The sequence below is a fragment of the Pholcus phalangioides genome, unplaced genomic scaffold (genome assembly GCF_987345545.1).
Source record: "Pholcus phalangioides strain wild (caught in Gottingen) unplaced genomic scaffold, Ppha-v1.0 ptg000009l_1, whole genome shotgun sequence".
NCBI lineage: Eukaryota > Metazoa > Arthropoda > Arachnida > Araneae > Pholcidae > Pholcus > Pholcus phalangioides.
This window is the reverse complement of record NW_028301602.1, coordinates 28,574,652-28,596,831: the sequence shown is the minus strand read 5'-3', so window position 1 is coordinate 28,596,831 and position 22,180 is coordinate 28,574,652. Positions and strand designations below refer to the sequence as shown.

The following is a 22,180-nucleotide window of genomic DNA, read 5'->3' as shown; positions in this document are numbered from 1 at the left end:
CACCTTACCAATACAGTTTATATTCCTGAATGACGTCTTATCCGCGTTCAAATGATATTGGGAGCTGTTATTACTACGGGAATTCCCAACAGCCATCGCATTCACCGTAAAGCTGTCTACTCCATTCATTATTCTACCTTTGAATTCATTATGCATAAAAGTATTCATACGCACCGCGATTTATGGTCACCTCTGTTTTCGAGATGTCTACCGTGTGGGGGGGGGGAGAGAACATTAATAAAGATGTCCCATAACGGCTTTCTTAACATTGAATGAAACTCGTAACAAATCCCATTAATCCGTCCGGTCCATGAAAAACCATCTCCTTTATAAATATTTTCATTAATTCTGTGTGGTGTGCGATATATTTTCCTCGAAGGAATTCAAGATGGCGGGGGGGGGGGGGGGGGTTGGCTTACCCTAAGATATGGATTTGAAAAATGCTGATGAGTTAGAGGATATGTACACGGCTCTGACGTAGGGCTGTCTCTCTTTGTCTCTTTGGGATAAATATGCATGGGAAATTCGGATGAAATTAGAGCTTGTGAAAGCCGTGAGAGAGAGAGAGAGAGAGAGAGAATGTGATATATCCCTCTATATATATTTTCTTCTTCGCCATCTTATGAATAATAATAGTGTTTATATTATGGTATATACACGAGCCTTATATTCATAAGAATTTCTTTTGTTAAGAATTCTGTGAAGCTTAGATTTCATCTACGGGGTTCGATGCCTGTTGATTCCACTATCTTACGATGTTGTGCGAGAAATAGATATACGTGTAAAGATGTTATCAGATATTATTTTACTGGGGGGGGGAGGGGGGTTAATCAAAATGTTGTAATAGTTTAGTCATTTTCCTGTTTTATTTGTCAAATTACAATAAATGGTACATAATACAGTAGAACCTCGATTTAACGAATACCATTATAGTGAAAATCTCGTTTAACGAATGCTTTACTAATCCTTGAATAAGTTTACATAGGAATAATGTATTGCGAATTCCCATATTACGAAATGAAAACTCCGTTATAACGAATTCAAAAACAGGTTTCTGAAAATCAACGAAAGAGTACAGGAAGTTCCAAAACTGATGCCGTAAAATCAGTTTCAGAGAATTAATTTGCTGAAATGTTGGGGAAGAAGAGTTGTTCTTCTATGGCTTGCCCGAAGAGAGAAATTTTAACTAATTCTGTGAATGAAAAAAAGAAATAAAATGTGTGGTATAAGCCAGTTATGGCTACGCGTTAAGAATGTTTCATATTTCTCCTGTTTCAAAGTGAGTGGCCTCGAAAGGAAACAGTTCTCGATTAAAGAAAAACTTAAGATCATTTCTGAAGTTTATTCTGGAGTAAATAAAAACAACGTGGCATTAACATACGGCATGTCCAAATCTACTCTTTCAATATTTGTGAAAAATCGGACCAGGTTGGAATTTGAAATTCAAACGGCAGTTATAGGGCCCCCATAGCAAAAAGACTAGACTCAGATTTTCAACACGTGGATGTAGCTGTCTTTACAGGACATTCGTTAAGATCTTATCCAGAAACATACATGGTTTCAGGACATTCATTCCTGAAAGTGCCAGCCCACTCATAGGAGAAAAGACTTGCATGTGCTTTACAATGTGAAAATCTTTTAAGCATCAGTTTCAAGCATTGCACGACTATAGTTTAGAAGGATGTTGTTCCCTCCCCCCGTTCTTCCACAATACAATGATACCTCGGCTAACGAAGATAATTCGTTCCGAAATCCCGTTTATTAGAAGAAACGCAATTTTTTTTTTTTTTCAGTAAGGAGTGCTATAAAAGACAAAAACTGACCGAGGGCTAAAATGAAATTCTCAAAATTGGAGAAATAAGAATTTACAGATAGATGAACTCACCCCAGCCTGCTATAGGAAGTCTCCCAGTGCCATTTGATATGTTTCAACATGCTCTTTAATGTGGTAGGGATAGAATAAATAATTCACAGAATCATATACTCAAACTCTGTACTAAATGGTTCTTTAAACTAAACTTTGATGCGAAAACTGGCGTTGTAACTTTTAGTCAAAATTTCTATCTAACGAACTGTATTATAATATGGAACAAAACGGCACCCTTTCTTTGGGTCAGCTCTTAGAATCAGTGATCGATATTTTTATGATTTTCTTCCCAAAAAATTCCCCTCGGCAACTCTAACCCTTTTCACAGATATCTTGATTTCTAACTTCTACCCAGAGCCGTACCTCAACAACTCTGATAACAGGAAGGCTTTGATCAAAATAGTGGGATAAGGAGCTCCAGTAATGCCTTCTTTGTTCAAACATGCTTTGTAAGCGTTGTAAAAACTCTGAAAGCTCCAAATTGTTCGACCTTGGACAGCACAACTGCCACGTAAAAACCAAATCCATAATCACTATCTTGGATATATGGATATAGAGCCAGTATCAATATTCTGGAATCAGACCACAACCACCACATTTCAGATGATTTTTAGTGTCACGAGCAATAAATATTTTTTGGTTTGATGATTATAATTAGATCATTTTGGATTCATTCATTCATAATGAACTCATGGCTTTGTCTTTTCTTTCTTAAGAGAAGATTGTGGAGTCGATCCCGTGTTCGTTTATTTGAAATGCCAACACTTCGGTAAGTCTCTCCCCGCACATACATTTTCTTTCAGTTCTCGTAACGACGAAGAAAGCCGACGATGTCGTTGATAATTTTTCACATACCCGATGTTTTCTTTCCCGACAGAGTGCGGTAAATCAGCTAACGAAGCCAAGATATCCTGGCGAATCGTCGGTGGTAAAGAGTCGGATCCGGGTGCGTGGCCGTGGCTGGTGGCCCTACACGGAGGACCCGAAAGGATATTTTTCTGCGGTGGCGTCCTGCTTTCCGAATGGTGGATACTCTCAGCTGCCCACTGCGTTGGGAAGTGAGTGTGCTCAATTGGTACAGGGTGGTTATAACTGAACTGACGTTACAGACTTTTATGACTTTTATGTAGCGCCCATTCTGGTAGACGTACATTCTGTTGAAACATGTACGTATATAAGTTATATGGACCGGGGGGAAGAAAACTGTAATAAAAATAAAGTTTAAGATTTTTTTCTGCCACCAGGTGAAAAAGCACTGTTTTATTGAAGTGCTCTTTTTCCTATAACCCATATAATGGACAGTCGGCCCGGCTTAATCGGATAACGAGTGAACTGATACCCTGCTTTAAACAGATAAATTCCTACCACACCAAAATTTCTTCCATTGTGACAATTGTTGTGCCCCACTTCATCAAATATTATGCTTCGCATGTCAACTGTTAATACACATCAATCACTATACAGGTATAAGTTTTTACTAAATGAAACACGTGGAATTAATGGAAAATATGATACACTGAGCTAAGATTAAAAAAACCAAGTACATTTGAGAGTGGGTACCGGACTCCGTAACTACTCAAGTTGTCTTCGATACGTACATTCAATTATTTTATTTTTGTTCTCTGTTGAGCCAATAGAGGACGCTAACTCTCCTAATTAAAAGTAAAACTCTTATAGTCATTGTAATCATTGTTATTAAATATTTATAAATTTTCATTTCATTTTTGATGTCTGATTTATTCGAGAAGCTTTGTTAATATTGATCCTCCATCAATTTCCAATATCAAACTATACTAACGTTGTAAAATGGTTATTGAATTGTTTCCCGCATAATCGGATATTGTGTGCTGAAAACGTTTATATCCGTATATCAACCATCTGTATATACCAAGTTTTATGGAAATTCGTCCACCAGAACTAGCTCTGTATAGGTGTGAGTGTTGCGTCAGTTTCATTACAACCACCCTGTAGAATGCTATTCTTCTTTTGAATGTTTGTCCCGGAGAAATTTGTAAGTTTACCGAAATTTTTTTCCCTACGTACAGTCAGACGAACAAGTCGGAATGGACACTGAAACTTGGCATGACCAGAAGATTCTCTCACGTTTCGTTCATCCATCACAGAAGCGTGTCGGAACTCATCAAGCACCCTGGATTCAGCTCGTCCAACTTCTACGGCAATGATATAGTTCTCATACGGCTGGACAGGCCGGTTACTTTCGACTCTCTCATGCGGCCGATTTGTTTGCCGCACCACGACCAGCAGCTGATGAAATTGCCCAAGAACTGTACTGTTATCGGATGGGGAAAACCACTGCATGATGACGGTACAGATTTGCGGATTCTCCGAGTTGCCCTGCATGTAATTTCACTGGCCTGCTCGAATTATTAAAAAAAATAAATTCATTATACCTTTATTATTTTCAGAAGCGGATTACCATACAGTCGTCCATCAAGTGGAAGTACCCATCGTTGATTTCGATACTTGCTCGCACTGGTATTCGATCCAAGATGTCACTATATCCGAAACCATGTTATGTGCAGGATATCCAGAAGGTCAAAAAGACGCTTGCCAGGTAAGTTCACGAGCCACAAAAATTTTGGAATCACAATGTCAGCATATATTTACAACAACGAAACAGCTGCTCTATGAGGGGGGCCATCTACAGGCTAAAAAATCAAACAAAAAAAGCTTTCTCGACCAAAAACACATGGTCAGGGGGCACCAAAAATAGGTACATCACGGGTAAAGATTTTTTTTCTCGAGCCACCCCTAGTAGAGTTCAAATTTTTTGGATCATTGTTTATGCAAACATCATAAGAGCATGCGTTTATTGGCCGCTTTGCTTCAACTAAGATCAACGTAATGTAGAATCTTGAATGTGTGTGTGAAACGTAAATGGGATGGTTCCATCAAGACGATATTGGCGAGACAATATATCATCAATATATCATACAACATATCGATCAAAACGCATACTGTGATCGCGGAATCATCAGACAAAAGTACATCGAGCGCTCTTGGATACTTCAGTGAATACTCAATTTTGCAGCAAATGTTGTCTCCTAGCACTGTAGCATACAGCATGTGTATGGCTTGTTCGACGTACTTTAATTAATTGGAAGAAAACATTCAACGCAGGGCCGTAGCCAGAAATTTATTTCGTGAAGGGAACAAAGTAATGGAACAATGAATTCATCCATGTTATTTCATAAAAATCAGTCATTTTCTAATATTTAGGGAGACTCGACCCCCCCCCCGTTACCCCATCTTACTACGGCCTCTATTTAACGTGAAATTTAAGCAGTGACGGTGGAAGTGGCATGGGGTCTCCAGCCACCATATGAATAATGCACCGTATACATCAAATAGATGTCATACAGGGAGATAGATATCTAAATAAGAGGCCGTTCAAGTATTACGTAAGCAAATTTTTAGCCATTTTTAACCCCCTCCCCCTCCCTTGTCAGCAAAATTTCGTCATCAGCTCTGCCCCTCTGAATCCTAACTAATATTTTCATAAAGGGTGGTTGATGACGTAAGCATTATCCGAACCCCCCTCCCCCCCCCCTGTCATCAAAAGTCAGCAAATCGGAAACCCCCCCCCATCGATGATGACGTAATATTTGAACGGCCCCTAAGTATCTTGAACCTGTTAGCCGCGAGCACCGCAGTGCTCGCAAAATATTCTAAAAATGATAAATACTTTTGCCCGATTCCATACTCGCGAGTTATTGATCGATATCACTACCGAAATTCCCTATTCAAGTTGGTCTTGAGGATTAATATCACGCTAATTAGAGTCAGCTAAATGTCAAAACTGCCATACAGATGCTATTCCCAAGTCCAGAGCCACCTGGATGAGTTCCGGGACCAACCGGGCCCCCAGTTTAACTTCTGTGAAAAGCATCTTCAGTCTCGAATTTTCAATAACAATAAAATATCAAAGTAAAAGACATCAGAATTAATTAAACTGGGGCCACCTAATTGACTTGGGCCTCTTGCTGATGAATGTGCCTCGTTGGGTTATCCGCACTTCTCATGTCGTCTATGTACGGTATATTTTCAAGACATCCCCTTCTACAGATGAAAGTATAATTTCTTGGTCCCCTCTAATTTCGCTTCCGTAGTTAGGTTATTTCACCCATTTGTGTTCAAAAAACTAAGATCAATAGTTGCCGAACACCCCACCCACATCTACATTAGAAAAAAATTATTAATAATAATTCATGAAATAACCGTTTCATAAAACCGTTTTTAAATATTGAACGTTAGCAAAGAGAGCATCAGATAATCAAGGTTTACTTTAATCCTGGAACTTGATGGATATTTGCTCGGGGATGTTTGATTATGCAAATCAATAACTCAAAAGACTATCCTTTTAATGAAACAACCAAGATTCAAGTTTGCTCAATTTTTCGTTATTTTGGCTCATTAATCAAAATCTACTCATTAAAATTAACAAACCGTGGGAGATTTTCTGTAGGTTTCTAAAACCTAATGACCCCTAAGTAGAATGAAGAAAGGAACGAAAAAAGAAAACTTAGTTAACCATTTCCTCATCCATCAAATTCAATACCATGTTTGCTCTCAAGTTTTAGAGTAAACATTGTGTTTCGCGGTTGATGAATCGTTTGATAGCATTTTGGCTGCTCTTTTATGATCCAAAAAGTTAATGGATTCTTATTATTTTTCACGCTTCAGATCTTAAACCACATTAATTTGTCTCGCAATAATCTCTCTCGATTCATTAGCTCATTTTCTCACGTTCCAGCTATTCTTCCTTGAAGCGTGAGACCCGGTGCACAACCCTAAGGGCGGCTCTGCTTACTCTTACCGAGAATATATTCAGAATATCTAGGGCTAAATTCTCTTGATGATACTTAAATCTATACAAATACATCAGTATTTCTCAAAGTGTGCGTCGCCAACCTTTGTCAGGGGTGTCATGGTGAGATGGGGGGCATTGATTGTATGACTATTTAGACTTTGAAGTGGCTCTTTGGTAAGTGAAAATACCTACTGAACTATTCTTGTATGCCTCAGATGAGCCATCAGTTGGGTAAGGGAGCCGTGAGTGACAAAAGCTTGAGAACCATGCCATACATGCTCATGGCCCGCGGGCTAAATGTAGCGCCCCTTGATGTGGAAAAGATAATTAGGGGGGGGGGGAGTTCCTTTTAAAATTTTCAATATCTCTGTACAAAAATTTATAAGAAATTGGGTATCATAAAACATTTTATTTGATTGCGTGATCCTTCACTGATTACCAAAGCATTCCAGTGACCTATGAAATATTTCCAAGCGACTTAAGTGGCCCTCAACACATCTCCAGTTAAATTAAGTGGCTTCTGTGACAAATTTACAGATCACTGAAGTTGCCCCACGTCACATTTTCATATCACTTAACACGTTCCCTATCCCGTAAACCACGTGTGGCTCACAGAACGTGTCACTGTGGGAACGTGTTAAGTGATCGCTACACACTTCCAAATCACTGAAGTTGTCTGCGACACATATTCAGATCACTTATGCTGCCCGCAGTACATCCCCAGATTACTTAAGTGACCCAAGTCACATTTCCAGATCATTTCAGTTGGGCGCAACACATTTCCAGGTCGCTCAAGAGTTTCCCACGTCACATTCAAGTGACTCGTTGGTTATTTCCAGGTCATTTAAGTGGTCTGCGACACATTTCGAGATCACTTGAGTGTGCCTTAGTACATTTCGAGATCACTTGAGTGTGCCTTAGTACATTTCCGAATCACTTAAGGGGTCCACGGCAAGTTCCCAGCTCACTCATGTTGCCCAAGTCGAATTTCCAGATCATTTATGTTGTCTGTGACACATTTCCATGCCACTCAAGTGACCCGCTGCGAACTTCCACATCAGTTAATAGGCCCGCGATACGTTTCCATATTACTCAGGGGACCTATGACGCGTTTCCGAAACAATGAATTGTGGCCCGTACTCTATTACACAGCATGTACGAAACTTGTACGAATATTAAGCTACTTACATGATTATGAATATTATTTTAGGGTGACAGTGGCGGTCCTCTCATCTGCAAAGACGAGAGCGAACACTGGTTCGTGGCAGGCGTTGTGAGTTGGGGCATCAAGTGCGCTCAGCCCAACTTGCCCGGAATCTACACTAACGTACCACTCTACCTGGACTGGATATTGAACACCACCAGAGAAGCCGGGTATCCATTATAATGTGAATAACCGATGTTTTTTTTTGTTCTCTTTTGATTCACACCTCAGATTCAAGACGGATTTTACTGTGTTTTGTGTGTGATCATAATGACGATTATGAACTAATGTGCTGAAATTCAAGCGGGTACACTGAAACAGATACCATTCGTCAAAATAATGTAAGTTATGTTTGCTACTGAAGCCATGAAGAAGAGTGCGTCATGCCAGCCAGAATATTCTTTTCCGGAAGGCCTTCATGCTGCAACTGAAGGCGATCATATCTTATGAAAAATGTTTGTGTTGAAAAATCTTCCCCTTTGTTCTGACTTAAATCCACTCAAAATTCAGCCTTAGAATTTTGAATAACCTTGTATATGAAGTGCTGTATCCATGTGTCCCGTTGGGGGAAAAAATACGAATGTTAAAGAAATATGTGAATGATAAGCAAGGACGATTGTCTTTTTTTTTCTTTCTTTCTTTTAATAATGTGATTGATGAGAATCAAAACAAGAGCAACAATTATTTCGTAAACTATGCCAAGATTTTTTCCCCTAGTTGTGCTGTTCTGCTTGAATGTGGCTAGGTACAGGTACAGTTTCAATTGTTTCATGTAAGACACAAATGCTGGCATCTGTAAGTTATTGGCAGCATGGGCAACGTAAATTCAACGACACCAGTAGAGAATGATATTTCGAAAAACAACGTCACAAATCTGGCGTTCACAGGAAAAATTAATTACTATGCATTAATTGAAAACTTAATAAATAATTTCTTTCGGGCAAGCTGCTTGAGGGTAGTGCATTCGCAAGTTAGGGGCCATTCAAGTATTACGTAAGCAGATTTTCAGCCATTTTTGACCCCGCCCTCACCCCTTGTCAGCAAAAGTCAGCAAAACACAGACCCCTCTCCCCCCGTCAGAAAAATTTCGTCAGCAGCTTTAAATAGCTGCTGAATATTTCATATATTTAGAATATTTCATATCTTTAAAAAGGGGTGGTTGATGACGTAAACAATCTTCAAACCCTCCCCCTCTGTCATCAAAAGTCAGCAAATCCGAAACCCCCTCCCCCGAAGCTGACGTAATACTTGAATGACCCCTTACATATACTTAAGCTACATAAACTCAAATATCGCGTTGAATGTGAACCATTTTGCTCCGCCTCTGTAACATATCAGTAGGTCTTAAAACGTACAGTATCCCGCAATTGTAATGGCTCAGCCCTCGGAAGAAAGTTCCATGAAAAAATATGTGTGTCATTCAATTATATCATTATCACGAAATTTCGCTATGTAAGCGTGATTCAATTAATCTCTCTGTTTTAACGCAAACCAGTTGTTTCCTTCCTATGGGTTTTCAGTCTTTTTTCAGTCAAACGTCAAGGATGTATTAATTAATTAAATCAACCTTCGTTGAACACATGTGCTGTATATGCTTATACTCAAGTGCAAAACGTTGCTATAAAATATAAAGTTGTTTGTGTGTAAATGTTTGCTGTAAATCAAAACTGTTCGATTTGTATTTTTTAAGGAAAACGTGTGATTTGTATTTCGAAACACTATAGTTTCCGTAATACACTTGTAAATCTTATTTGTTGTACATACGGCATTTACTATAACTTATAATTGAGATTCTGCTATGAATGCACACACATGCCATATAAAAACTTGAAACCAATAAATTATTATTAATCTGAATAACTCGTGTATTATTATTATTTTGTCTCAGATGAAAAAAAAATCAAATAAAATTTGTCTTCTATAATACGATAAAGACGAAGAACGAGAAAAACCACGAATTCCTTGCTTGTTTTGACGGATGTTATCTTCACTAGAAAGGTATAACCACCACATCAAGCTGATCAAGGTTAGTAACCAATACATTTTAACCAGCGGAAAAATTACGTCCCTACAAGTAAAGCAAGGTTTTCCTAGGAGTAGATTTTCTGCGCCGTGTGCAGCGTGAAAACGCTGATTGGTTAACAACCTGAAATTCAGGTTCTTTGACCAATTAGCGTTTTCACGCTGTAGAAACCTTCTCCTAGGAAAACCTGGCTTTAGGTGCTGTGATCAGGGATGAAGCGGAATTCCTACATGTAAGCTTGATGAAACGTTTGAATTCAGGGGTGCACAACAGACGGCGGGTAGGAAAATATGAAGTTTTTATTTCCAAACCGCTTTAGCGTGGAAAAGTTGCCTCCTTCAACAAGAAGAAAAAACGACGTAAAAATGTTTAAAATCGGTTGACATCTTCCGGTCGCGCATCGTACTTCATAGATTTTGGAAATTGACAAAACTTGAATATATTTTTCTTAAGTTTTTTAATGTTACTTAAAATTTCACGATCGACGCGTTATATTATTTGTTATGTGTATTTTATGGTTCAATAAAACAAAATAAATTAAAACATCAAAAATGGGAATTGACCAAATTTTTACAAGTTTCATTGTACAGTTCATTCGTTCCTCGTACACGCACGAAGTTCGTCGAGACAAAAACTCCATTGGCAGATGAGAATTCAATTGAGTGCAATAGAGTTAAACTGATTGATTTGGAATATCCGCAGCCACAGCTTTAAGTGTTCTGCAAGACATCGGAATGATAACCAACACAGATTTTTCCCGTGTGGTGTTGACAAGTGTAAAATCAGAAGAGAAAAATAGAGTTTTGTGTGGTCAAGCCGAATTCATAGGCGGACATAGACTTGAAAGTCTGGACGAATTTGATGTTTACGTATACACCCGATGAAGAATTTTCTACCCTTTATTTTGCTGGCAGAAAAGATGATGCCGTACTTTGATTGTCGAATATGTAAACGCTAAGCATTTTCGCAAGAACAGAAAATAACATATTATTCCCTGATGCATTATTCTCTGATTCAAGAATCTGGATCGACTTACATTGGGAATGTTTCTCCTTCGAGTTTTGCAACCGAAAAAAGTAGAAGCTTTATTTCTCTCATCTATCTGAGCTAAAAACATTGTTTGAAAAGCTATAAGTGAGCTGGTGTGACGGCACTGTTACTAACAACGGCTGGAAGAATGACGCCATCTGTCAGCTAGAACTGCACGTGGGAAGACCACTACAGTGGAGCATGTGTCTACTGCACTTCAACGAGCACACTTTCCGTCATATTTTTGAGTATATAAATGGGTAAAGTTGGTTTACTGTGGTTCCCAAATTCGAGGTGCGAATGCGAGCCGATCTCCCCGTTAAAATGTCTCGCAACTGAGAGCAACAGACCTACAACGGTACAAATCTTCAATTATTACACTTCACTCACAATTTTAAATACAGGTAGATGGGACAGCACTGAAAAATGAAACACAACACTGGAGATACACACTCAGACAGTTAGGTACACACACATTGATATTTCCGGCATAACTCACTCGGTCGTAAATAGCCCGTGACGACAGACCGGAGTTGTGCTCGTTTTGAAAGAAAGAAAGCATAAGAATGGTGCAAGCCAAAATTGTTTTGAGCTCATTGAGCTACAATTTACTGAAAGAGCTCCGGGTAGTGGAGTATAAATCTATAGATTTTTTGATTCCAGAAATAGATGGAAAGTTGCTGAGCAACTTAAAGTATTTATTATATAAATCCAAAGCAATTAATTTGTTAGTTTTTTCCCTTATTTTCAAAATCTAAATCGAATTTTTGGAATTAAGATTATTTTCATGACTTTGTAAATATATTATGATAAATAATCACTTAAACATAATATCATATAATCAAATTATAGTCATACAAATATATATTCATCTCATATTTGTCAGACATACACTTTTTTTGTTTTGTTTTTTTAATTACATTTTTTGCGACTTGCGGTAGTCTTCTATTTCCTGCCATTGGCAATTTTTCAGAAATTTTAGCAATAGATGGCGACTTTACTTGCCTTTGACAATTGTTTTGTAACTGGCAACTTTACTTCTATTTCACGGGGGGGGGGGGGGGGTTGCGATAGTAGGCGATATCCCACATGGATCCCGATTTTCCGTATTTTCATTAATCGCTTCGCTTACAAGGTTTCGGCGAGAAATTCTGATGATCTCCATTTGGGCTATCTGGGCGGAAAGTATGGTAACCTCATTCTAACCTAAACACACGTTGGAGAAAAGTAAAAAACTTGAAGGAGAAAGAAAAACAAATGAAAGGAAAAAACAGAATAATACATTAAAAAAAAAAATTAGGCCGATCGACAAGATGATTCAATTTCGTTTAAGTTTATTACACGCAAAAGCGGGAATATTAAATCTGAACAAATACTTCCATATGAGAAATGAAATAAATGCATGAAATTTCGACATTCAAGCAGAAATTGATTTTGTTAAAATTCATATTTTAAAATATCATGGCGATTAAAAATATTACTTATTAGGCTCCCCGTTAATGACTTTTAAAAAAATAGAAAAAAAAACCAAAATATGCACACAAAAAATTGATTTAAAAGAAAAGAGAGAAGCTTCCCGGAGAGAAGAGCGATACCCAATTTGCAGATGAACGTGAAAGCACCATCGTTGCGTGATTCTAAGGAGTCTGTCGAGAATATCATAGTCTATGAACGGTTAACTAGGACAGTCACTTACACTAGGATGTTTCTTTTAGCACAGTCTGGAATATCGTGGTGAGTCGTCGACGAGCGATAATTCCAAACAAAGTTCATATTTTTGTATATGCGTCGTACGGGATAGATAATCTTGATTTTGACAGGATTGATGTTGATGAATCTATCATGTCTCTCAAGAGAATTTTGCTCTATGGTTTTAATCTCATTACGAAATTAGTGACGGTGCGCACATGTGTTTCGAGGAAAGGTCCACGTGGACCTCCGGCTGTACTGTCTACATCATGACTATTCTCTCGGTTTGTACATGACCAAACTCGACGTTTTCACACATTGGCAACGACGAGCTCGCCAAGTGTACGTGACTGTCCTTTTTGTGTTATAGCGGTCACTGCATTGTGTTATAGCGGTGATTTCTGGTTGTTACCAAGCCTATACAAAGGCCCTGGCGTTAAATCAACGACGATAGTATACCGCCCTTAGTTGGTAGAAGGTTGGCAACCCCTATTTGCTGCGAAAACAGAAAGTCTGGACGATTGTTGAAAATTTGAGAGCGATGTATTCGGAAGAATGACTTTCTGTTGACAAAAGATAACGCGCGTTCTTTGCAGTAACCACACACATATTCTTGGGGGAGGTGTATGTGCCGATTTTTCGATCGGAGTCGAGTGCAAAAAAAATATATAAAAAATTCAAATTCCTGACCGTGATGGCATGGCAAAGAGGTATAGATAATAGAGAGTGTAGTTACACGAAATATATGTCTCTTTTCACTCTCACCCAACCAGTTTTCTTTGTTCTGATACACACATAGTGGATGGATGCATCATATGTAAAGAAAAAAGTCGCTAATAATTGTATAGAAGTAAAAGGATGGTAAAAGGAACAACTTCGTAGGGTTACAACAAAGTCTGACGATGGTAAGAGAGGAGAGGAAACTGAGGGAGCTTGTTTGAGATATTCCACGGGCGCTTGGACGCAATATTAGGTATTTGATCGTGAAGCGGTTCAAGTTGTGGGAGCAGCAAAATAATGTTTGCCCTGGGAGGCAAAAACCCTAGTTACGGCCTCAAGTTTTTGGGTTATTATAGGGCGGTCGATATTACCACCCTGTATATGGATTTGTTTCCTTCGTAAAATTCGTTTTTTGCCACAAAGATTTTTCTGTAGCAGTATCAGCAATAATTAGCATAATAAAAGCAATTATTAGGGATTTCCCATAGTGAAATATGGAAGCAGTCAAATATAGTAATATCGCTGCTGCCATCTACAGTAATGCACAAAAAAAAAAAAACACGTTTTCTGTTTCACCCACCAAAAAAAAATTTCATTTGTATACTAGCAATAAAAGTGAAAACAATCAGGCAGCTAAATTATGGAACCGCTACTGCCATCTACTAAATATAAAAAAGACCCACACACCCGTTTTTCCGCAAAAAAAACCTTCATCTCGTAAGGTTAGAACATTATTATCTCGCAAAGGAAAAAAAACACTTGCGGTCTCGAATCTTTGTACTTCACAATTTGGGGCCGTTCAAGTATTACGTAAGCAAATTTTTAGCCATTTTTGACCACCCCCCCCCCCCACCCCTTGTAAACAAAATTTCGTCATCAGCTCTGCCCCTCTGAATCCTAACTCATACTTTCATAAAGGGTGGTTGATGACGTAAGCATTATCCAAACCCCCCCCCCCTTGTTATCAAAAGTCAGCCAATCGGAAACCCCCCTACCCCACCCCCTTCTCATCGATGATGACGTAATACTTGAACGGCCCCTTCACTTTTCTTTGCATTTTCACGTGAGATCAAAACTTCTATGATTAATCGTTTGAAAACCGGTCGTTCAACAAGCAGAAATATATGTTGTTCTTGTCATATTTCACAGATGGCAGCAAAGTTCCAGTGTTTACTTTGTTGATCCTGTAATTTCTTCTCTTCTTTTTTTCCAAGAACTGACCATACTTTTATCCAAAGAAATGCGGGAAATAATCATTGAAAATATATAAAAATCACAGGTATAATCAATCGTCACGCCATTTTTTGTCGAAAACTGGCAATATATAATTTTAATGCTTCCCCCCCCCCCCCCCTCAAGGAAATATGGTCGGATGATGTTGATAATGATAAGAAAAAATTTACAAAAATGTTATGTTTACGTTTTTGTGGTGGAGCTATATTACTTGCCGGCGTTTGGCAACACAGGCACGCAGCAGCGAGAGGGGGGTAAACATGGCGGCGCCCATGCTCAGCAGTGCCCCGATTGTCCAGTATGTTGTGGTGCGAGGGGACTTGTTCAAGTCGATGAATTGGCCAATAGGTGCACTGATTGCTCAAGCATGTCACGCCACGACGTCCGTGTTGCACATGTTTTACGATGACATCTATACTCAGGCCTATCTCAAAGATCTCGACCGCATGCACAAAATTGTCCTGGAGGTAATTTGAGACACCTTTCCTTCAATGTTTTAAATTAAATAATCGTTGTATTTTCAACTGGTCTTGGTTGCCATGTTTATAGTATTTGAAACAGTCACGGCCTATATATTTACCGGCACATGTTTAATTCAACTTACTCCTATTTGTGTCTATTAAAAAACAGGTTTTAATTTGAAGGGTACTTGTTTTTATTATCCTTTCTTCCGCAGCAGCTGTTCGCTCCGTGTGCACCTCCCAGGGGCTTCGTAGCCTCTCATGGGAAATAATTATAAATCGGTAAATTTTTATTTAAAAAAAAGCATACAGGGCTTTGCCATAGGAAATATATATTAAAAAGGGTTCGAGTCAGTAAAGGTTGAGAACTGCTGCTGTTTTGGTTACTCGCATCATTATTGAACAGTTTCTTTGTCACTCTTTTGGCTGGTTGCTCATCCAACTCTTCGTTCTTTAGGTCACTCCCATGCTCGCACATTTTATACATCACTCTTTCGGACAGCCACATACTTGCACACTTTCTTGGTCACTGACATATTCTCTTGCTCTTTAGGTCGGTCATTCTTCTGGCTACTACCATGCTCATACACTCTCTAAGTCACTTTTGATCAGTCATAGGCTAGGCCCTATGCTTTTGCACTTTCTTGGTCACTCACCAAACTAGTCCCTCGCTCTGTGGGTCACTTCTAGTCATTCACATGCTTGTACATTGTTTTCGTCTCTTACATACTTGCAAACTCGCTAGGTGTTCTCAACCTAGGCTCTGTGTGTTTTTCCAGGGGGCTCCACAGCAGCTCTAGTACAATAAAATAAATTGGTCTATCTGATAAATAAATTTGGAGAGGCTTATGGAGCTCCACCATAAAAATTATAGAGTAAACAAGGCTCCACAAGTAAAATTATCGCCCAGAGCAGTTGCCCTTCATCCTGTTTCCGTTCAGATTCAGAATTTTGTAAGGGGTTTGGAAAATGGATCCCATCCCATTTTGGCTGATCGGACCCCTGAATATGCACCCCACTCATATTTCTAAAGATAGCAGCCCTCATCTAAACTGTGGTGAGAGAGGACGGAAGCTAATAAAATAATTTCTCTAGATGAAAAGAATGCGTTTCAAGGAGTTTTAATGTTTTTATGCATAATAAATACTTAAGGCTTATAAGTATTTATATAAATGCATTTCTAATGTGTTTGCGTTAGGAATTTTAGACCAAATGTTGTTGCTCTCGTCTTGATAATTTTTTTAAAACTCCATTTCAACATTTTATTTTTGACATTTCTTGTCAGGGCCTATTCTGGACATTTTCCAAGTGTAAGCTAATATTTAAGTGATGAAATATCGACCCCTGTAGGTGGTGTTGTCTGCAGCCACAGGATTGAAGGTCCGGCCATGTTTCCTGCTCCAGTATGTGCCATATGTCAAAAGTGCATCAATTTGTTGATAGTATCTGTCAAAACATATGCATAATTGGGAAAGTTTAAAAATTTTGACAAACTTTTGGAGATTTTTCGACGTTTTCTAGTTTTTGTGACTAATACTATTTTTGCATGAAGCGATTGAATCAATAAACTCATTGAACTAGGAGTAAGTTTATAACACTATCATGTATGTCAGCGAATATAAAGTTAGACATTATTTAAGACAATAACGATCTTGAAGCTCCATTAAAGTAGGTTTTCTTTTTTCTCCTCCAGGCAGCTGACGAGACCAGTTTGTGGAAACTTTCGCAGGAGCTACAGACATATGACATCGACCACAAGATCTGGGTTGAGCAGCCAGAAAACTTCCCGACATGCCTAGCCTGTAAACCATATCCAAAGGACATGGTCCAACAATACTTTAAACAGTTCAGGTTATTCAAGTAGAAGTGCGTTTTTTGTACATAACATATATTGAAAAGTTTGTTCCAGTCATATTTACATATTTTTTATTTTGAGTATGATAGATCTCATGCTGAATAAACATGATTATTTTCTTATCCTCATACACACACGGGGGCTTCATGAAATTTCATGTCGCTTTCATTACAGTTGCGGTACATAGATTTGATTTTATTTACACATTTTGAAACTGATTTTTGTTAATAATTAACTCCATCCTTGAGTAACTACCGTCTAATTCTGTTGAATGTATACGAGGTGCATGTACGGTTAAGTGCTAGTAACTATAGTCTGTGATATAACGTGCTGCGAGTTGGGTTCCTTGTCAGATGTAATAAACATTGGCCTCGGGTGATATTACTAAGATTCAAAACCTGAATGACATTTCCTTAACTAGAATTCTAAAGGTTTTGAAACGCAGATTGCAATCATTAAAATTGGGCGGGGGGGGGGGGGCTAGTTAGTCTGGTTACATTAGCATTGAGCAATCTCCACATACCAGTGATGCCAAACTGTTAAGATACAGCACACTGTATGGTGCCATGATAGATATTACTCAGGGCTGCCTAAAATTTCCTATATGTCGTTACTAAATTTTGGAATCTGGGGACAATACAACATTTTTGAAATTTATATCAGTGTATTATCAATAGCGAGGATGGTAAGTATATTTCCTGGAAAAGTAAAATTACTGTTTTTGACATGTATTTTCTGGGGTGGAGGGAATGTTTTGCACAGGGTTGATAAAAAAAACTGGGGGTTTTTGGTTTAAACCGATTTTTTTTTAGTTTAAATAGCATTTACATTAAAAACAATAGAACTTCTGGAAAATCATCCAAACTTCTAATAATTAAAATAAAATGTTTATTAATGTAATTAATACTATTCCCATACTAATTAATCTACATTTCTTTTCATTTTAACAAACCAAATTTTGCATTTTAATATTTTTTTGGTTAACTCAAGGAATTATTTTGCATTTGAAAATTCTTAATGGCTATTATCAAGCATATAATAAAGGTTATTTCTCCAGTTAATCTCAATATGCTTAATTAGAAAGCTATTTTGCAAAACTGTAATGAGAACTAGGTGAATGAAGTGTTTAATGAACCAAAATTAATGCTGATTAATTCGCAATGATTTATTATATACAGAGTGATTATAATTAATTTTCCATTTCAGAACACAAAATTAAAAACCACTGGTCAGAATGACTTCAAAATTGCGTGAACATTCCTGAAGCAATATTTTTGTATGACAAAAGGGGGAAAAATACTTTAAAATGTAAAATAGACAATGCTGTACTAATCCAACATGTGGGAAATTTGCTCGCAGAATGGAAACGATAGCCAGTCAGGGCAAAATGTTAGCATCTGGTCTTAATTAGCATCGCATAATTTCATAATTCATGGAAACATTAAAAAAAAGTGTTCACTTAACAACTACAATTTACACAAGAAATGTTAAATATGTTGACACCGTGTTCAGGCTATGAGGTGGAAGTGCAAAAATGTTTGTTTAACAACAGATCAGAGTATGCCATTGTAATGATACGGATTCGCTTCCAGTTCATAATCTGACCACTGTGTATAACATTTTGAGGTGCCCCCTCTCCCCCCCCCCCCCCCCGAAAGCCAAAAGGTCAGGTAAACTGACAGCCGGCCAGGGGTCGTGTCATCCTGTTTTCATCAAATAGTTTTTAACAACTGCTTTGCCGGTGTTGCGATGTGCATCTTGATAAAAGTTGTGCTATTCACACACCGATGCTCTTGAAGTGCTAAAATGATATGGTTGCACAAAATAGATTATACCACTTGCTAAGTACAGAATTATCTACTTGTAAGTTTTTTCTTTCGTCAAAGAAAATTCCATTGCCTCGGGAGTATCCATGCAAATCTTCAAGTCATTATGGCCAGTGGTTGTTATTGTAGTGTTTTAGAATCAGAAATTTAATTATAATCACCCTGCATATAGCTGATTATTTATCATAAATCACTACTGTACAGTAGAAAGTTGATAGGAATGGTGAACTGGAAGTAATGGCCAAAGTACTAAAAAACAAAACTTTTGAATATTAAGTTTAGTTGTGATATAAAGTATGAGATGGTTTATACATGGAATATATACGCTTCTCATGGAAAGAAAATGTCTGTGAAGGTAATGTAACTACTAGTACACTGGTCTTAGTATTGGATTATAAGACCACCTGTCTCTAGCATGAAGAAGTTGCTGTTTCTTTGAGAGGAAGCCTGTGAAACAATACACTGCACTTAGATGTGTGACAATCCTCATTCATGAATTTTCTAAAGATAGAGCATCAGAATGTAGGCGAAAGTTCAAAAATGTGGCAAGACAGAAATTTTGGTGCTGTATATAACTTTAATTTACAGAGATACTTTACAAAAAATATATATATTATATAGGCACTTTATAATTTCTTATCTGAGCACTTTTACGAGATATTTTTTGGAAAAAAAAAACACTACCACCATTTTATACCATTGAAAGCAGTGATTCCCATCGTGGGTGTTAATGGGGGGGGGGGGCAATGGAATGTTCCGGGGAGGAGGTAGAAGCTACGAATATGACATGGGATTCTATGGGTTAGATTTCATTGGGGGGATGGAAGAAAAACAATTCTGAAGAATGTTACAAAAAAGGTTGGGAAACTGATTTAAAGATACACCATAAGAATGTTCCTCCCAAGAATAGAAAATGTAAGAATGAAAACTTTAGCTATTGATGAACCAATATGATATTTTTCAAAGGGAAAAAATTATGTTTAGGTCATTTTAATGTGGTTTTTTAAAAAAGCGCTTGGTTAAAACCAAACAACCTTGATTTGGCACACCTAAAAAAATTTTCAGATGCCAATCTTTCTGCGATTTGTCAAGCTCTGGTGAGGGGGTTCTGCAAGATGTGTTTTGAAGGAAAAAATTAGTCAACGCTTGTTATAATTCCATGGTAAGATTGGGGGGGGGGGGGCTCATAATGAGTGGTGATTGTATATAGAATAAAACTGCTATGACTTCCAACAGCACAAATATTGTCATTACACTTCAGAGTTCAAAATATAAATGGCAGACTGCAGTATTATAGCAACCATTACATCAGAATTCTCCCTGATGTTTTATCAATTGCAGCAATTTGGCTAATCACATGGAAAAACTTAAGCCAATTTGATGCCTCATAAAATGTGAATTCCAAAATGACTGAATCAAATGGCCGATTCGATCATTAAGAAGCTGAATAGACACTCAAGATTTAGCGAATTTGATCTTTTATTTATTTGCCTAATGAAATATTTTATTTGGTGCAATTGTGATCGGTAGCGTGAACCCTGCATTACATAGAAACAAACTTCATGTTAGTTTCCAGCATGATCGGCAGGCCATGATCTAGTGATGATTGTGTGAAATGGAAATTATTTTTCATTGTCTTTACCCCTATAATAAATGTGATGTTTATGGAGGCAACGTGAGAAAGAAAGTTATATAAGAAAAAATTTACAAATCCAAGTCATGGTTGGAATATGAAAGCTCAAAACCAAAGAAAAACATCTTGTTGATTTATAACTATCCACTGCTCTATAGAGCAGCAGTTCTCAACTGGTTCTTTGAGTGTAAGAAAATAAAAATCTGTAACTACTTTAATAAATAATTTATAAATAAAAGAGCGAAGCCTATAGAGCTCTACCAGTCAAAAGTTTAAGAACCACTGATATATGGGGAAATGAACCAAGCGACAGTTATTTTGACAAATAGAAAAATGTCAACTTTCCAAGAGTAAATATTCACAGAAAATTTTATTTCTTGCGACAAGTACACAGTACAAAATTTCTTTTCAAAGTTACAAGAGGAAAAAAATACACTTGTTTATTGCTCTGATGACTTCATATATGGATGTACACTGGGTTCGGAACTATTTGTGCCGAATAATTCTACTGCAGACTACTATTATAGTGAAACTATTTAATATTCACAAGAAAAAGTGTCACACATCAGGGCAAGTGTTAAAAAATTCCTTAATTCTTCATTACGTTACTCTATTTAAATGATAACCAATTTTCTCGTATTCAATGATAACTTCGTAATACAAGCTATACATTTATTGACAGAGAAACTGTCTTTAGGTACAATATAAATTTTCATAAAATCAGAAAAATATAACCAATATGTATTAAGTTATCATTTGGAGTATTCAACTTATTCATGTGCGCTGATCAGACCAAAGCAATTGCATATGTATCATGACAAAGATTCTAATGATTAGCTGAAGAAATACTATTTAACTATCCTAACCATTCAGCTGTGAACGTTGTTTGGGTAAATATTCTGTTTTGTTTTAAAAATTCAGAATTTAAACTATCAGATTCTCAAATATATTGAATGTAGGCACATCAAATCTTTCTAATATCTTGTTTTCTTCCATAATTTATCTATGACTTTTGAATTACAATTTGTGAAAAAAAGGCCAAAAAAATATCTTGAAAGTCATCTGATTTTTTTTTTCTATACAATCTGTGAATATAGGAAGTTATAATTTTTGGTTGTCCTGGAAGACTCTAACCTGATCTTGATTTGGTCATGAGAATTAGGCGGAATATTTGTGTACATTTTCCTTTGTTTACTTATTTTTTTATAACTATGCCAAAAGGGGCTCCAGCCCAGTTTGTCATTTTTTGCATTTTACTATAGGCAGGGACCTGTTTTGCAGACCCTTCAGAAAATTTAAATAAAAATCATAAACTTCGCTATTTTTCATTTGTGAAAAAGTCACTGCATTATTTCATTTTCCACAAAATTAATGACCCTTTACACACAAAAAAAAAAAAACAGGACCCTTGATAGAAAAGATTGGGCTGCCAACTCCATATTGAATGAGAATTGGGTTTTCGTGCTGATCCGATTACATACCAAAACCTCAGACAAATATAAAAGGAATTTTTCAAACCGAAATAGGTATTTTATACACGACGTCACCAACAGGTGCAAAGTTGCTAATCATCATCCTACTGTAGGTTTAATTATCCATCATTATATACTATACTGGAAATGAAGATGGCAGACAGATTTACGGCCAAACTAATGCAGTCTGCTGGACTGATTTCTTTTCCTTATTAAAATAAAACACTATGATTTAGTGTAATGGTGACCTAATTTTCTAGGGGAGGGGGGGGGGGAATTCTGGCCACACAATGTTTTCCAGATAAATTCTTTATAAACAATTTTTTCTCTTGAAAAG

General features: G+C 37.3%; 2 protein-coding genes across 4 annotated transcripts in view; both read left to right on the top strand.

The window, feature by feature from the left end:
* Corin (corin serine peptidase) overlaps positions 1-9,740 on the top strand; it is a 77,122-nt gene extending 67,382 nt beyond the window's left edge. For all 3 annotated transcript variants that reach the window (XM_089235926.1, XM_089235924.1, XM_089235925.1), the window contains exons 11-15: positions 2,584-2,636; positions 2,745-2,925; positions 3,913-4,193; positions 4,294-4,442; positions 7,909-9,740. In XM_089235926.1, the coding sequence (XP_089092052.1) occupies positions 2,584-2,636; positions 2,745-2,925; positions 3,913-4,193; positions 4,294-4,442; positions 7,909-8,085 (841 nt within the window). In that variant the 3' untranslated portion in view covers positions 8,086-9,740. The remainder of the gene's footprint in view (positions 1-2,583; positions 2,637-2,744; positions 2,926-3,912; positions 4,194-4,293; positions 4,443-7,908) is intronic.
* A 5,080-nt stretch (positions 9,741-14,820) lies between these two features.
* On the top strand, positions 14,821-17,064 carry LOC149082651 (putative peptidyl-tRNA hydrolase PTRHD1). The gene is made up of 2 exons (XM_089235923.1): positions 14,821-15,063; positions 16,751-17,064. Exons 1-2 carry the CDS (start codon positions 14,857-14,859, stop codon positions 16,919-16,921), a joined length of 378 nt encoding a protein of 125 aa, XP_089092049.1. The 5' UTR covers positions 14,821-14,856; the 3' UTR covers positions 16,922-17,064.
* Positions 17,065-22,180: the final 5,116 nt, after the last annotated feature.

Coding starts and splice junctions, on each gene's coding strand:
- LOC149082651 (XM_089235923.1), top strand. CDS start 14,857: ATGGCGGCGCCCATGCTCAGCAGTGCCCCGATTGTCCAGTATGTTGTG. Junction 15,064..16,750: donor TGCACAAAATTGTCCTGGAG/GTAATTTGAGAC, acceptor TTTCTCCTCCAG/GCAGCTGACGAGACCAGTTT.